The 17337-nt window shown below is 46.3% G+C and overlaps 4 protein-coding genes across 5 annotated transcripts; 2 read left to right on the top strand and 2 right to left on the bottom strand.

Annotated features, from left to right (window-relative positions):
- Positions 1 to 313: 313 nt before the first annotated feature.
- GL218_05759 (Lovastatin diketide synthase LovF) lies at positions 314 to 7232 on the top strand (the record flags this gene model as incomplete). The annotated part of the gene is made up of 10 exons (XM_033582444.1): positions 314 to 593; positions 645 to 1029; positions 1086 to 1264; positions 1323 to 1672; positions 1752 to 2037; positions 2094 to 2973; positions 3024 to 3329; positions 4800 to 5967; positions 6026 to 6340; positions 6417 to 7232. The coding sequence occupies 10 exons, from the start codon at positions 314 to 316 to the stop codon at positions 7230 to 7232; spliced, it is 4965 nt and encodes a 1654-aa protein (XP_033434267.1).
- A 761-nt stretch (positions 7233 to 7993) lies between these two features.
- Positions 7994 to 9195, bottom strand: GL218_05758 (Thioredoxin-like protein AAED1; the record flags this gene model as incomplete). The annotated part of the gene is made up of 2 exons (XM_033582443.1): positions 7994 to 8740; positions 8800 to 9195. 2 exons carry the CDS (start codon positions 9193 to 9195, stop codon positions 7994 to 7996), a joined length of 1143 nt encoding a protein of 380 aa, XP_033434268.1.
- A 1773-nt stretch (positions 9196 to 10968) lies between these two features.
- GL218_05757 (Regulator of nonsense transcripts 1 like protein) lies at positions 10969 to 14311 on the bottom strand (the record flags this gene model as incomplete). 2 transcript variants are annotated; one of them, XM_033582441.1, is made up of 2 exons in its annotated part: positions 10969 to 13951; positions 14013 to 14311. In XM_033582441.1, 2 exons carry the CDS (start codon positions 14309 to 14311, stop codon positions 10969 to 10971), a joined length of 3282 nt encoding a protein of 1093 aa, XP_033434400.1. The 2 variants fall into 2 exon arrangements, with proteins under 2 accessions (XP_033434400.1, XP_033434399.1); XM_033582442.1 differs by having other exon boundaries at positions 10969 to 13885.
- An 808-nt stretch (positions 14312 to 15119) lies between these two features.
- Positions 15120 to 15881, top strand: GL218_05756 (U3 small nucleolar ribonucleoprotein IMP4; the record flags this gene model as incomplete). Its single annotated transcript, XM_033582440.1, has 3 exons — positions 15120 to 15125; positions 15175 to 15766; positions 15820 to 15881. 3 exons carry the CDS (start codon positions 15120 to 15122, stop codon positions 15879 to 15881), a joined length of 660 nt encoding a protein of 219 aa, XP_033434401.1.
- Between the last annotated feature and the right edge of the window lie 1456 nt (positions 15882 to 17337).

Genomic DNA, 17337 nt, shown 5'->3' with positions numbered 1-17337 from the left:
TGATTCTGATATACGAGGCCGTTCGTCCCAAATGGGAAAATTGCCATCAGCTGGAGTACCGACTTCATTGTCCGTTCGACTGCTGAGTTCCTAGAAGCGTTTAGAAGAATACGCTATGTAAACTCAACCCAATTAATGGGCAGGAGATGCTTTCAGAATATCCGAATTGTGCCTGGGTCGCAATCAAAATGAGATTACTCGCTTGTTGAAATACATAACTTCTGGCGCTTTCGACTCGAACCATTCCAAATCTCTTGGTCTTCTCTAGCTAATATTCCTTGGCATCACTCTACCTTCTTTCTCACGTACCAACATGGAGTCAGAGGAGTTAATGCCCATTGCCATAGTCGGCATGTCATGCCGTCTACCTGGTGATGTATCTTCGCCTGGCGACTTCTGGAAGCTGCTTACCAAGGGGCGCAGCGCGTGGTCTAAGATACCTCGAGATCGATTCAACCAGGAGGCTTATAATCATCCTAATCCAGAGAAGAAGGGTACTATCAACTCACAAGGGGGTTATTTCTTATCCCAGAACCTCGAGATGTTCGACCCAGGCTTCTTTGATATGACGCGCAAGGAAGCTGAGACAATGGGTATTCATCATCTCCCAAGTTGACCGCGTTGAAAAGCTGACCGTATGTAAGATCCCACACAGCGTCTCCTCCTCGAATGTTCGTACGAGGCCCTCGAGAATGCTGGCATTCCTAAGGAGTCTATCTCGGGTCGGAAAGTTGGTGTCTTCATTGGTGGCCCCGACAATGAACATAGAATGGGAAACCTCAGAGATTTAGATGATTCGCCAATGTTCGATCCCACCGGTAGCCAAGGGGCATTTCTTGCCGGGCGAATATCATACTTCTTCAACTTATGCGGGCCTACATTTACCGTTGACACAGCTTGCTCATCCAGTATGCATGCGCTACACATGGCTGTTCAAAGCATACGATTGGGGGAGTCGGAACAAGCTATAGTTGGGGCTTCTCATCTGATCACACAACCCGACGTCTGGGTATCCATGGCAAAATTAAGGTGAGCCCGACGATCTTCTCGATTTTTGAACAACCAGTTAACTTAAATAAATGTAGACTATTTGCGGACTCGGGGAAAACTTATGCGTTTGACCATCGCGCCAAGTCTGGATACGCAAGAGGTGAAGGAGCAGGGTGCCTCATCCTCAAGCCCCTACATAAAGCTCTAGAGGATAGAGACTATGTAAGGGCCGTTATCTCCCATACGGGAATCAGCCACAACGGTCGAACCGTCGGTATGTATGCCTGCCTTAACTATCTTACTATCAGAAGACTTACGTAGAATTTGTGAAGGCATTGTAGCACCCAGCTCGGAAGAGCAGGAATCGTTACTACGTAATGTTCTCTTACAAGCCAAAATCGATGCCAGGGACGTCGGGTTCTTCGAGGCTCATGGAACAGGTACCAAGGTCGGTGACCCTATTGAAGCCAGAGGTATTTATAAAGCACTTGGTCAAAGGCTAGATAGTAGTGAACCATTAACTATCGGATCGGTTAAATCCAATATTGGTCATCTCGAAAATGCTAGTGGTGTTATATCGGTCATGAAGGCCGCGCTCATGCTAGAAAAGGGTTTCATCGTACCAAACGCCGACTTTGAGAAGGAAAACCCAGCAATCCCATTATCAGAATGGAACTTGAAAGTTAGTTTCCTCATTAAATACTCTTCGAAGCCATCTTAGAATTTGGGCAAACTGAGATAGTACTGACCTCTATATTCAGCTTCCACAAAGACAGCAGCCATTCCCTCGAAATAAGAAGTATATCTGTGTCAACAACTTCGGTTATAGCGGGTCGAACGGACATGCAGTTCTTAAAGCCTTACCGGCAGAAAGCGAAATCGAATTCCTGGATCCCGAGAAATTTGAAGGTCATATTAAGATGAAGCGTTTATTCATATTGAGCGCCAATGATGAGGCGGCCGCGAGAAAAAGTATGGAACAGCTGGGAATTTTCCTCGAGCAACATGCCGAGCTTTATCAAAGCACCATGCCTCGTAATTTGGCATGTGAGTTTTAATACTAACCAATACCCAAGGAAATAGACGTGCTAACCTGCCATTAGACACATTATGCCAGAGGCGTTCACAACTCCCATGGCGCATAGCTTTAGTAGCCGATATGTGCAGCAAATTAGCAATAGCTCTCAATAGCCCTGAAGTAATACCAAAGCGCGCGCCTACCAAGTCGCCAAAACTAGCCTTCATATTTACGGGGCAAGGGGCGCAATGGTTTGCTATGGGTAGAGAGCTACTGGAGTCTCATTCTGTGTTCGCGTCCGCTATCCAACGAGCAGACGAGCATCTTCTGTCTATTGGTGCTGATTTCTCGCTGATGGAGGAGCTGACCCAAAATGAAGATAATTCTTGTGTAGGTATGGCTCATATCAGTCAACCGATTTGCAGTGCTATCCAGATCGGATTGGTAGACCTCCTGGCATCATGGGGGATTAAGCCGTCTGCAGTTACGGGTCATTCAAGCGGAGAGATTGGTGCGGCGTATGCAGCTGGGGCTCTAACACTTGAGGCGGCAATGTCGGCAGCGTATTATCGTGGTCAAGCTATCATTGCTCTAAAGGAAAACTTTCCAGATGTGAAAGGCTCAATGATGGCGGTGGGTATGGGCGCAAACGAGCTACAGCCCCTTTTTAAACAGCTACGGCATCCGCTTCAGGCGGTGGCAGCTTGCGAAAATTCTCCCATCTCGACAACCGTCTCAGGCGACGCCGAGGCTATCGATCAACTTTCTAATATTATGACAGAAAAGCAAATCTTCAATCGCAAGCTCTTCATTGATGTTGCTTACCACAGTCCGCATATGAAATTGATAGCCGAGATATACCACAATATGATCGCAGACGTTGAGCTGAGTAAAACGAATAGAGACGTAGAGTTCTTCTCTTCTCTCCGTTCGCGCAAGGTTAACATGGACGAGCTTGGTCCGCAGTACTGGGTAGAGAATTTGACCAACCCAGTGCGCTTTAACTGCATTGCAGTATACTCTGCGAGGAGAGCGAGCCGGACGTTCTCATCGAGATTGGTCCGCATGCAGCGCTGAAAGGTCCGATTTTGCAGACTTTAAAGACGATGCAGCTGCCGGCTTCTAAGACCCCACCGTATATCCCGACTCTTATACGAGGTCGTGATGCTACTGAGACTACCCTAGAGCTCGCTGGCCAGCTTTTCGTGCGCGGTTATGAAGGTATCGATTTCTTCAATATCAACCATAACCGCTCCGAGATCGAGAAGCCTGATATTATCTCCTTCCTCTATACATATCCGTGGTCACACCAGCGCTGCTGGTATGAGAGTCGAATCACGCGACAACATCGACTTAAACCGTTTGCACGGCATGATCTGATTGGGGACGCTAGCTGACTGGAGCAGCGACTTAGAGCCAACATGGCGCAATTTCATAAGGTTAGAGGAGCTGCCATGGCTACGTGAGTACCAAATCCGGGACCGTCCTGTATTTCCCGTTTCAGCTTTCATCTCTATGGTTATAGAGGCAGCCAGTCAGCGAGCAGTACTCAAGGGTTTCGAAGCAGGTAGTTTCGATTTACGTGATATATCCATCCCAGAGCAACTATTTCTAGCGGATGACGAGCCGGTTGAACTCGTATTAGTCTTTAGGCCACACAGAATGTCTAAACTCGACTGGGACGAATTTCGTATTTCCAGTTTTAACCCAAAACGAGGATGGCTAGAACATTGTCATGGTCTCGTTGAAGCAAAACCTCTGCAAACCCATATCGAAGTGGCTGCTTGTTCCAATTCGTATTTCAATGTTCAACAGGAAAATAATCAGTTGTCAATACCCGCAGCGGGTTTCTATTTTAACTTGAGTGCCGGAGGTATCAGCTATCCGCATACTTTTTGGAACTTATTGAGTGTTAACATGGACAAGTCCGGAGTTAGCGCTCAAGGTGCCCTCCAGGACTCAAAACTCATCATGCCTTTAGCGTACGAATCTTCGTATTTGACCCATCCGGCTACGATAGAACCCCTTTTCCAGATATCGCAAGCCGAGTTGGGATTTGATGGAATGGCAAGTCCGCAACTTCCATCTGCCATCAAACAGGTGCGTATCGATATCAGCGATGATTGGGAGAGGATACCCAGATCCAAGTTCATCGTTCAGTCAACGAGAAACGGAGAATCCGGGCCACTATTAGCCGAACTGTTTGCGCCAGCGAATAGTGAGTTTCCTTCCATCTCTATACTGGGATTGGAGCTCACTCCGCTGGAGGCTATAATATGCAAACCACCCAATCCTAGAGAGCTGTGTTACAAGATCCAATGGGAGCAGACCGAGGAACGTCATGCTAATGTGTGAGCCATGCGCACCTTCGATCCCACGGAGGGCGTGTGACGGTTGTGACGGAGCGTACCCAAGACGATACACTTGTGGCTTCACTATGCGATGTTATCAAGTTACACTCCGGGATTGTCCCGAACATTTCAAGCCTGCTTCATGTTAGGGACTTTAGTGGCTTCTTCGTAGTGCTCTCGGAACTTGATCGTCCTGTCCTAGCCTCAGTAAACAAGACCGAATTCGAGCAAGTCCAATCCCTTTTAATACGAGCAGGTGGCATATTATGGGTGACTTGTGGCGCATCAAAAGTGCCTACGAACCCAAGCACGAATATGGCATTAGGTCTACTCCGTACAGCACGTTCCGAACTTGGCAAAATTGCCGTCACTTTAGACCTCGACTCAGACAGTACCCTAGATATGGAGGGTCAGGCTGAACTAATTGAAGATGCTTTTAGGAGAACCGTCCTTGCAGATAGTCCTGAGGCTGAGGTTGAATTCGCGGAGCAAGGCGGAGACTTAGTCGTGCCGCGTTTTATTGTCGATGACGATATGAACTTACGAGTTCACCGCGAGCTGGGAAATTCCGAGCCGTATTTACAAGAATTTCGTCAACCTGGACGCTGGTTACGAGTAGCTACACACACCGAGGGTTCCTTCGATAGCCTACACTTTGAAGACGCCCTAAGTAGCGAGGTGTTGGATGACGATCAAGTCGAAGTTGAAGTTAAAGCCAGCGGGCTTAGCCAGGATGATGTTATCGTGCACACTGATATAAATGGGTCTGCAAGGCCTGCAAGATCATGTAGCGGCGTTGTCGTTCGTGTTGGGCGCGATGTTATCGACATCAGTATTGGAGACCTGGTCTGCGTCCTAAGTAATGGCCGGATGGGAACGCACGTCTGCGTAGCAGCAAGTAGTGTCGTTAGGATTCCTCAGGGCATGAGTTTTGAGGACGCGGCAATAATCCCATCTGCCTTCGGTGCGGCATTTTACGGACTCTCCCAAGTCGCACGCGTTCGAAAATCAGACCGGGTTCTTATCCAAATAAGCGGCTCCGAGGGGCTTGCTGCAATACAAGTTGCGCATTACCTTGGTGCTGACGTGTTTGTTGCGGTCCATGGTAGTGAACGAAGAGATTTTATTGCAAAGTCCTTTGGCATCAGACTGGAGAAAATTTTCGATACAGCCAGCCTCTATTTCGATCGTGAAATACGAAATGCTTCCAGTGGGATTGGTATGGATGTCGTCTTCACTAGTTCGTCCAGTTTCCCAGCGGTGACTCAAAATCTGAGCAGGATATGGGAAAATTCTGCACAGTTTGGACGTATTATCCATATACAGGGGACACTTCATACTCGTGTTGGCAATTGGAATACCAGAGCCGACCTTGCTGAGAATGTGAGCTTCACGTCAATCAATCTAGTGGAACTAACAGTTACACGTCCGCGTCTCATGAGAGACATCCTTAGAGACGTGCTAGAATGCTTTTCCAGAGGTATCTTTAAGCCACTAAAGAAAATGGTTACGTTGCGAATCACAGAGTTGGGTCGGGGCTTGCGAATGATTCAACAAGGCACCTTACATCCTATTATCATTTCTGTTCAGAATAATGAGAAGGTAATGGTAAGTTATCATATCCATCACGGCTCATTACCTAGCGGGCTACTGACGCTTCCGTCAGGCAATGCACTATGCTTCAAGGCGTTTCTTGAATCCCGATGGGACTCACGTCATAGTTGGCGGTACTGGTGGTTTAGGGCGAAGTACGGCTAGATGGATGGTAGAACACGGTGCTCGAAACATCCTATTGCTATCGAGGAGCGGAGGGAATGTTGGTGAGCTGCGACAACTTATTGATGATACTCAAGACAAGGCTAGTATCGTCGTGAAGACATGTGACATTGCTAGCGAGGACAATGTCTACCAGATTGTAAAGGAATGCACTGAGACACTCCCGCCAATATGCGGTGTGATCCATGCTGCCATGATGCTCCACGTAAGTTTTGTCTTATTTGATGGCGGATTCTCAGTTGAGCCCACATTAAGAAAAGGATGTCTAATCGTTGTATTAGGACGGGTTGATCGAAGACATGACCCACGACTCGTACGTGTCGGCGATTCGTGCCAAAGTTAAGGGGACTTGGAATATCCACAACGCACTCGAGTCTACTAACACACGTTTGGACTATTTCGTCCTCTTGTCAAGTGCTGCAGGCATTGTCGGTAGTCGTGGTCAAGCTGCATATGCTGCTGCAAACACATTTCTGGATGGGTTTGCCTCATGCAGGGTAGCACAAGGTCTGCCAGGAGTATCCCTTGACCTTACAGCTGTAACCGACGCTGGCTACATTTCCGAAAACTCAGCGCGAGAGGAAGAGATTATCAAGAACTTTGGTGGACAGTCCATTTCCGAAGCTGAAGTATTAGGGCTTCTGGCGGTCGCTACGTCCGGTAAATGCGGCACGCAGTGCCTGACAGGCTTGAAGCTTGTTCCAAGTAATACAAATGCTTTACCTTACTATGCAGAAGACCCACGATTCGCACACCTTAAAGCGGCAGCAGTAGCGGAGATACGAGCTGCGGGTAGCGATTCTAGACAGGTCGTCTCGTACAGGAACGCATTCCGCGCTGCAGCCAACAATGAGGAGGCCCGCCAAATTGCCGTACAGGGGGTGCTGCAGAAATTATCGGAGGTACTGTCCGTGGCACACGACGATGTGGATGCTCTGCGGAGTATGGCATCGTATGGTCTAGATTCTCTGACTGCTATTGAAGTGCGCAATTGGATTACCAGGGAACTTGGCGCAACCTTGGAAATTCTAGAGTTGCTGACGAGTGCAAACGTGACGGATTTAGCGAACCTGATTGTTTCGCGGACTAGAACATAAATACTTGTTTTTGTTGGGTATGTGGCATTGCTCTTATCATGATACGGTAGAATATATAATGAAAGAATCTATTCATTTAAATATAATAACCAGAGACGAATTTATGGACTGCAACTAACCGCACGATATAGACTTTTCGCTTACATAATTCTGAACTATACACATGGAACCCCTTTAATATAGCAAGTACCTAACCCAGGTACTTAGGTATTTGGCCCCTTGTATAAGGGAAGTCCTTTAGAATATAGTGATATGAGACAGTATTGTGAGAATTCTTAGGTACCTAGATACCTATGATACTATATTTTCAATTGTTGCCCGTGTGAAGATATCTGCGATTTACATATTGAACGTCTAATATCTTAAGCTTGTAGACCGATCTACTTTTTACTACGGCCAACTTCATAACGTTACCCAAAGTCTAGCTATCATCATGGAACTATTTTCCGTGACTCCTGCCCATTTTTCACGACCACAGAAACAAATTTGATATATGCGAATTATTCAAGTTATATATTTTGAAAAACGCCCATATAGAGAATACCACATAACTCATTAATCTCAAACCAGGCATACTAATAAAGGCGAACGCATCATATTTCGGTAATCAAATACCTTAGTAGTACTCCCCAAACTATATATTAGAAGAGATCTTCCAAGAGGGTTGATTAGAGGTTGGCAATAGCGAGACTTAGAATTCCTAAGTGGCTCTGTCGCTTGATTAGATGGAATAGAAACGTGTTCATTCATATTGCATCAAGTTATGCCGTTTGGTAATTTGGTAGTTGGGAGGGAGCCTCGTTGGTCTTTATACTGCCGTTGTTATTGGTGTGAGTAGTATCAACACTCAATCGGCTCATTTGGCTGGCCATACTTAAGCCGGTGCCCTTCCTCGTCCTTAAGGCCCTATCCCATCTTTTCTTATCTTTGATAGGAGCACCAGTACCATCTAAACCGAGTACTTCCATTAGCTCGGGAATCTCGGCGTGATCTCGAGTCGTCCGCATTCGATGGCACCATGTGACGCGCTTTTCCTCTACCTTGGGGTCTTCATGATCGTCTAATTTCTCGTTTTCGTCTGAAAGCATCAGCTGCTTATCTTCTTCGCTACGCGGCGTCGTAACAGGAGTGTCTAATGTTAAGGTTGCGGGTTCGAAAAGGAACTCTCCGCCAACTTGTTTCTGGTCACCCATCTTCGTCACTAAGCCTGATTTCACTTGCTTCAACCCCTGGACTACACCAGAAACGACAGTATGTGCCAGCGTTTTCCCTTGCATGTAGGCTGGTCGCGAGCCCATTGCTAAGGTGCGCACCATCCCAAGTTCGGTATACAGACGACGGGTTGGATCAGCATAAACCGGGAAAGGACAGGCGGTCTCTTGGATATACGAGTTGATTAGATGTGGTGAGCCGCATCCTATTACGGCGATGAAGGTGCTGACTGGTAACTGCAAAAGGGCCTCGGGAGTAACCGAGGCCGAAAGCGTGCGTAAATATTCCTGACAGTTCTGTGACATGTCGGTCAGCATAGAACGTTTTAGCCCGTGCCGGACCATTAGCAACGTACACCACAGAAGAAATGTCGAATAAATATTATTAGCACTCGGCGGGCAGAATTGCGGCCGGCATAGAGACTCTTGAAACTATGCGACTTCCCATCACTATCGAGAACATTGTATGTCTCTATTTTGCGCAGCGTCTCAATTGTTGGCAATTCGTTCGTAGTTTGGACTTCACCCTGAAATTCTTCGACGTTCATTGAAACCCTAGGCTGTGTTATCGAGTCGTTATCCTTGGTAGTTGCGATAGATGTATCTGCCATCAAGATAGGCTTGGCGCTCTGGGTTAAGGTTGTCTTGTGTGCCGTATCTGATTTATTCGATGCGTCCGGGGTAGAAACCACCGTCGCGGTTGGCTCGCCTTTAGCAACGGAGAGTGGCCGTGGCATCTTTTCACTTGTCATAGTAGATCGATTCTAGGATAGCGGCTCGTACCGAGAAATTTATTAGATTATAGTTGCTTGCTCTGAGTTTATTATGCTTGAGGACTTGTATGACATGAATTACGAGGGTTGGGTCTCGATCAAAATCGGCCTATGCAGGAACTATGCAGGGGTAGTTGATGTGGCTTATTGTTGCAATGATGATAAGTGTTGAATATATTCCTTTTTTGATACTGATTTTTCTGTGCCCAGCCTAAAGAAATAATAAAGGTAAAAGAAGTTGATGATTGTGTCCTGTGAAAGAAGGCGGAGTTGATGCTGAAACTCAGGAAGGCGCAGTTTACGTCGTGGGTCATAACTGGATATATCAATGACGGGTACCCAGAATGAGCTTGTGTGGTACCTTATGCAGGTAGGTATTTGCTAGCTTTATGTAAGTATCTACACAGGTATATGCCTGAACGCCCAACCCGCAGTAGAATCATGCACCTAAGCTTTAGGTACATTGGGTAGTACATGCGTACATTCAATTGAATATATGTATTGACATGTACACTATGTAACAAGGATACTTCCATAGAAGTAAAGTCTACAACTGTCTGTCTACCTTAAATATCTACCTATAAAAATGTCGATCTTTTATTGGGTTTTATACCTACCTTAGGTACATATTGCAAGTTACACATTCCTATATGGCTCTCAAATGGATTGGCTCTTAAAGAATATCAACTGTCCCCCGCAATAAATTAGGTAGATACATGCATGCTATTGATTTTAGCTACTTAATACGTTGATATATTAGCATAAGACTTAATTTCTGACTTGAACACTTACTACTATATAGGCCAACCTTATGAGTTCCAAGTATATTAATATTCACAATATCGCTTTGCATAATTTCAAAGAGCATCCCAGCCACGTGGTTAGAGTTTCAGCGAAGGTTACATCCGGTCTTCTAGTGGTCTTTGCAACCCGATCGTGTACCCCCTAAATTAGACATGTACTATAATCTCTTGGCCAAGGTTGGGGGGGGGGGTATATTCAGCATTCTATAGGTAGTTGTCTAAGCACATGATATTGTGTATTCAGTCATGGAATTTACTTGGGTACGCATTATTCGGATAAATACGCACGATATATAAAAGAAAGGAAGCTTAGGTAAACGAATGTGTATTGTATTAACGGGTAGCATTTACTCAATTTATCAATCAAATGCAGCAAGCTTTAAAGACTTATCGAATGCCGAAACTGACGCAGTCGCAGCAGGGCCCTATTGAACGGAGTAGTTCTCACGCTCGAAGGAACAGACTGAATCTGAGGTGATTCCTAGTTGTGGAGCATTATTAACACCACTTGCTCTCGCTGGGGGGTGGCCGTCCTAGTTTTCAGCATCGAAGCTTGCAGTGGTTACTGGTGATTACCATGGCTAATTTGCCGTGCGACTGCTATATCCTCCTCCGCTTTCTTCTCCGCCATCGGACCAAAAACCGTGAACTCAAAGGCTCATATCGCAGTGTCCATAAATGGACTCTTGATAGGATCGCCCGTTGGCGGTAGCTTAAGCTTAATCGCTCCTGTCAGATCAGCTGCGAGTGGCAACTCTAGAAGGGCAGGGGGGCTCCAAGGTTTGCAGATTGTCATGTGCTAGGGCACAAGCTGTCTCGGCGTAGAACTCATTGTTGGAATGACTGCTGGTTAAGCGTCTAGAGCTGTACGGCATCAGGACTCTTTGCTTGTTAGGCATACCTGCTCTCGTCTAAACGATGGTATTGTTATCCACTTGTCATAGGCAAATCACTCAAATCCACCGCCAATTTGACTAGCAAAGGCGGTGCTGACTGACTTCTCGTCGTCATCATATCGGCGACGGAAGCCATTCGAATAAGCAGGAAAACCGGAGCCCTCTGTAACATGTTGCTTCAGCCGATCGCTCTGGGTGTAGGATGTAGGTCGAGAACGAAGTGCATCAGGAAGCCCGGCGCCAAGACTGGCGCCACCCTGTCCTACACCCTTGCTACCAATAACGCTAGCAGTGCCATCAGTATATTCCGAAGTCGCGACGCTTTCACCAGCAATGCTCTCTGTCCCTCGGCCCCTGCTCTTACTTCCTACGCGACCACCTGGTGTCGCATTAAATCCTGGGAGACCAGGCCATTGTTCAGAATTGAAGTTGGAAAACATCGTTGGAAAAGCAGTATTACCAATTCCGGCACCACCAAGGGCTGAACTGTGAAGGCTAGAAGTATCATCAGGAATATAAGAAAGCATCGAACTCGACTCAAAGTCTTGGTTGGCGTTATGGCCATTGTATCCAGCCGAGCGACCGTTGGAAAATCCGCTAGAAACGTGTGCAACTTGCTGAGGACGGGGGCGATAAGTGTTCTTCGGCCGGCTAAACTGGAGCAAAGATGTCTGCAAATTAGTTAGAGGACCCTCGACGAGACATTTACGTTCCTTAAAGTGCACCAGAAGGTGGTGCCAAAGTTCGTGTTTGGACAAGACTTTCGGATTGCCGATAATAACGAGTCCATACTTCGCACGGGTCAGGGCGACGTTCATTCGGCGGGGATCAGAAAGGAAACCAATGCCTTGGTTGTCATTGGATCGTACACAGGATAGGACGATGAAGTCCTTTTCACGGCCCTGGAAAGCATCGACCGAGGCAACCTCGACCTCCTTGTAGGACTCCTTCTTGAAAGTACCCGTATTCTGCATCGTAGTAACAATATAGCTACGCTGACCTTCGTACGGGGTAATAACACCAATATCAGAAGGTCGTACGCCAGCTTTGAAGAATCGCGTCACGATCTTTTCCACATTGGAAGCTTCGGTTCGATTGAGGTACGAAGTTCCAGACGCAGAGATCTCTTCATTGCCCAGGTTAGACCAAAACATCATAGGCATTTCAGCAACCGGCCAAGGAAAGTCGACATCCTTGCGGATCCGATTGGGAGCAGAAACACCGTTCTGGAGAGAGCCCTCATAAAACATGTTCGATGGGAATTCGGAAAGACAAGGATGCATTCGGTACTGGATATTAAGCCGAATAGGTGTGAAACCAAGTCGGACGAGACGTTCAAAGAGCGATTGGTTTAGACCAGCCTTGGCGGCTTTCTTGTTCATGATCACCGGCCCAAGCTGCTTGTGGTCACCGACGAGCACGACCTGCTTGCAACCGAGAACAAGAGGAATCATACACTCGGGTTCGGCGGATTGTGTAGATTCATCAATAAGGACATTGCGAAATTTCATCTTAGCCAAGCGCGGGTCCCCTGCTCCAACACATGTGCAACAGACTACGTCCGCATTGTTAAGAATCTCGCGCTCAGCAGCACGGGTCAACTGCTTGAATTTCTTCTCATCCTGGCTTGAAAGTTCGCCGAGTTCGTTTTTGAGCTGGGAGAGTTTCATCAGATCGGGATTAGTGTCAAGCATGCGCACTTGTTCGTGTAGCGCAAGAAAGCTAACAGAAGACTCAACGTCTTCACGAGACTTTGCTGTAAGGCGCACAACCTTCAACCCCGTGAGATTGATTCGTTCACAGAGCTGGTCCACGGCCACGTTGGATGGTGCGCATACGAGAACTTGGCCATTGTTCATCTTCGCTAAGTGATAAATAATGGTTGCCGATGTGACCGTCTTGCCAGTTCCAGGGGGCCCTTGGATGAGACTGAGGGGGGTAAGTAGGACGTTCTTGATAGCACTAATCTGGCTGCTGTTGAGCTCTGGAAGACCCGGCACGCTGAACTTCTTAGGTAGGTTAGTCTTCATGGGAGCGACGGCAACCTCGTGGCCGAGTAGTTTGTGAAAGATATATCCAGAAACACTCATCTCATCCACAGCAAAGGTCTTCATAGCAGCCTGCATGCGATCATAAGATGTTGCTTTCCAAACATAATCAGCCGAAAAGTTATGAGTGCATTCAGTAGGCACAGACTTTTCATTTCCCGTCTTACGCAGCTCCAGAGTAACTTCGTCAGATTGGTTGTTCGGGATCTTAACCACATATCCCACACCCTCCCAGGGAGGTCGAAGCTCGCCCTTATACTTGAGTCGCATCTCGTCACCTACTGCTAGCTTTACGTCGCCAGATTCTAACTTCGGGAACGTGAAGCTGGCAAGATGCTTGTTGTTAAGTCCCAGGTCCCATCGAACCACCAGGCCATCCTCGGATTGCGCCTCCTTCAACTTCTTGTCGTAGTCGGATTCCATCTTCACGAGGGGACCAAAGATATTTTGATACTGATACGGATCTTCGTACTTGAGAAGAACTGGAAGCGGATCGTCATCAATACTAGCTGCCTTTTCCAAGTCAGCTATAGTAGCACTAGCATTTTCTTTCCACATCTCTTCCAGCTTGGCAATCATGGGAGGTGTAAGATGTCGAGCACGGAGCTGCTCATTATCGCTAGGCGGCGACACAAGCCACGGGAGAAAACTACGGTCCTCAATCAAAGGCTGCCATCTGGAAGTATCCCAGCTCATGTCCTTCGAGGAGGGCGTGGCGGCACATGGCTGACGGCAAAGCAGGACGACGACAGTATCTGATTTCGCAGGGATAAATCCAAGGAGGAAAACGTTCTTCGTGCCACAATTATAGCATTCGAGGGTCGTGTCGCCAAGCGTGGACTGAGGATGAAGTTGTACTTCTTTGTGTCGAGCTCGAACTAAGTGGTTGACAATATGCGAAGAGCTTGCATTTCCTCGAGCGCTACAAAACCACTTATTACAGGCGAGGCACTTCACTACCGAGCCAGGAGAATGGATACCGCAATACCTGCAACCAACACATTAACAATCCAATGAACTTTTCGCTCAATCGTCTTAGAGGAACCTACGCGCAAGCATGTGGGGGTAGTTTCTTGTCTTCTTCAGGGACCTTAAGGTTCAGAGCCTTCATAGCTCCAACAGGAACGCTAGCTACGCTCTCGTTATCATCGTCGTCAAAAGCCTCGGTTTCGTTATCGTCGTCGTCATTTCTTCGCCTTGCGGTACCTAGTCCGCCACGGCCGCTGTACTTTCCATAGAGAAGGCTCTCATCGGGATCAAGAGTAGAGAGATCATCGTCACCAGCGTTGATGGCGGCAGCAGAGTCGGATACAAGGTGGTTACCTAGGTGGGTAAAAGCACCTTCCATTGTAGCGCCGTCGGCCGGCTAGGGCAACTGGATTTCGGTACGACTATTTCTTTGTATCTAACGTTTGTTAATACATATCATGTCTCAAGACAACCTGATATAATTTCCTAGCATATGGTGAAGTAATACACGGCGGATGGCAGATAAATGTGAACAAAAGAAGAGTGGATAGAAACTCGGCGAACGAGTTTTGTGGAAGGCGGACGGATAGAAGAGGGAGTGTAAAAGAGTCAACGAAAGTCAAAGGCTAGTTACCAACAATACCTTTATAGAATATAAAGTGATACCTAGATCACGGATAGGATGTCCCCTTTTCGCTGCCCTATTTGGCGCAGGAGGATAGTCGACACGTTGGGTTGTAAGGAGAAAATGACAAGGAAGTCATCACATTGTGGAATTCTGAGGTTTTGGAATTCTCAGATTGCGATAACTTTCGCGCTTGCATCTTTGACTGTGGCGGGCGGAAATCTATGTACCTTTGGTACCTCTTAGGCGGGATGGTGGGTCTCAAATACCTAGGCCAATGACCAAACTTTCCTAAGCCCCAAAGTACTTTAGGTACCTAGGTACCTTCCAAGCGTACCTAAAGTCTATCGGACGGGGGGTCTGATAAGCTCCGATATGAAAAATTCCAATTGATGCAGGCCAAAAGTTCATGACTTTTACAGTTGCTTATCCTAATTCTTGAGCCTCCAAGTTTAACATTACATATTATAACAATTGCGCATTCTTTCTTGCTTTATATTACTACATAATCACTGGTATAAAATCTGCGCAGCACTATTCTACGTTGCCACCAACAAAAATCATGATTGTATGTTCATCTCAAAAATGAATAGTTTACCTATAAAACCTACTAACAGAATCCCAATCTACAGCGCAAACAAGCTCGGCAACGGCGCGATTACCTCTACAGAAGAGCCCTTCTCCTCCGTGATTCTGAGATAAGTGAGAAGAGAGCAAAACTTAGAGCATCCTTAGCGACCGGCAGACCCCTAGATCCCTCTATCGCAAACGACAAGGAGCTGAGAAAAGACTATCAGTTTGACGAATCCAGGCCAGACAGGAGCACGAATGAGGAGTTGGATCTCGATGATGAGTACTCCCAACTATCCGGGATAGTTGATCCTCGGGTCCTTGTTACTACCTCGAGGGACCCATCCGCCCGACTATCAGCATTTGCTAAAGAAATCCGCTTGCTTATCCCTACTGCCATAAGACTGAATCGTGGCAACTTGATCCTACCGGACCTCGTTCGATCGGCCCAGAGTAGTGGTCTCAGCGACTTAATCCTTCTCCATGAGCATCGTGGTGTCCCTACGGCGTTAACGATGTCCCATTTCCCTCATGGACCGACCATATCATTCTCTTTACATAATGTTGTGTTACGCCACGATATTCCCAACAGTATTCGAGGGACTGTTAGCGAATCGTACCCTCACTTAATATTTGATGGTAAGCTTCATTCATGTTCACATTTTCCAACTGCGACTGACCTCAAACTATAGGTTTCACTTCTCGTCTTGGTGCAAGGGTTGTCAAAATCCTAAAGCATATATTCCCCCCGTGAGCCTCTAACGAGCAATTCTAAGCTCGGAAGTCGAGTAGTTACATTCAAGAACATTGAAGACGCGATAGAAGTACGGCATCACGTTTTCGTCAGAACTGGATATGATAGTGTGGAATTATCTGAAGTCGGTCCTCGAATGACGATGAAGGTATTCGAGATTCGGAGCGGTACTTTAGAGAACAAAGATGGCGATGTCGAGTGGCATTTAAATCAATACACAAGAACCAGCCGCAAGAAAGACTATCTTTGAGGCTGATTTCACCAACTTTAAAATCGCAATGTACGGGGTTATGGCTCCGTAGGTTTCGTACATACCTCAGAGGAATACATGGCGCCATGAGGAACCATGTGTCTCTGCTCGGATCCAAGCAAATCTCCATACGAGTACATAAATGTCATCCAAAGCTTCATTAACAAACCATCCGCCCAGCAGACATATGTACTCGAAGATAAGCATGAAATGTTGATGCATCTGGTGGATTGCAGAGTTTTGATATTGGTTTTTCGGCAGTGTCCTTCTGTTTCTATTTACCTAAACTCGAGCCAACATAGTGCCTTTTATAAGGACTACAATGGTCTTCCATGGTATTCAGAACAATTAACCTTGAAAGGCCACGTTACAGATTAGAAATAATGTCTACGACAGCCTCGTATGATCCATACTGCTGGAAGAAATCGAAAGACATGTGACGAATTTGAGCTCGTAGTATATAGCTATGAGCAAGAGAATAAATAGGAAGTCAAGTCTCAGAGGAAGTTATTTCGGCAGCATATAAGTAGACTAAGAACAAATATACGTCTACTAAAGATACTTTAAATCTATCATATTCGAGTGATTGGTCTTGTATTATGGTAGAAGACAAGCGTCTGTATCTAAACTACTAGGTAGTACTTTTCAACTCTTTTCGTACGACTTGATACAAAGGGCTACTAATATCTAACCTCTATTCTAGTAACAGCCGTTTAAAAGGCAAGATGTAGGCATTATACAAGCGACATTGTAAGATCATTTGATTAGGAGTTAGATTTAAGCTTAAACTACCTAGGTAGTTATTATCTGCTGAAGGAATATATATGTAGATGCAGAAGATATTCGCAATGGATAAGGCTGGGTTACATGCGTGTTAGACTAACAATTTAAGGACTAGGAATTAACAAGCTATGACGAAATAGGAAATTAAGAATTCATAGCCTTGAACGCTGACGTGACCTAGCAGGGCTGTGCTATTTTAGGGTTGTACATGTACATAGAAATATAAGTATCTATGTACACAAGATGCATGGTATGACGTTCTTGCCACCGGTTTCTTATGTACTTTCCTATCTTATATAGAGCTTATTGCCGCAGTGTTTGCTTCAAAGTTGCAGTAATGCGTTTGTAAAACTGATTAAAATATACATCCATGTGAGAAGAATTCTTCGAGCCTAGGTACTTTAGATACATGCAAAATGTACC

This window comes from Daldinia childiae (genome assembly GCF_008694065.1).
Source record: "Daldinia childiae strain JS-1345 chromosome Unknown Scaffold5, whole genome shotgun sequence".
Lineage (NCBI taxonomy): Eukaryota > Fungi > Ascomycota > Sordariomycetes > Xylariales > Hypoxylaceae > Daldinia > Daldinia childiae.
This window is presented reverse-complemented; position numbering and strand designations above follow the sequence as displayed.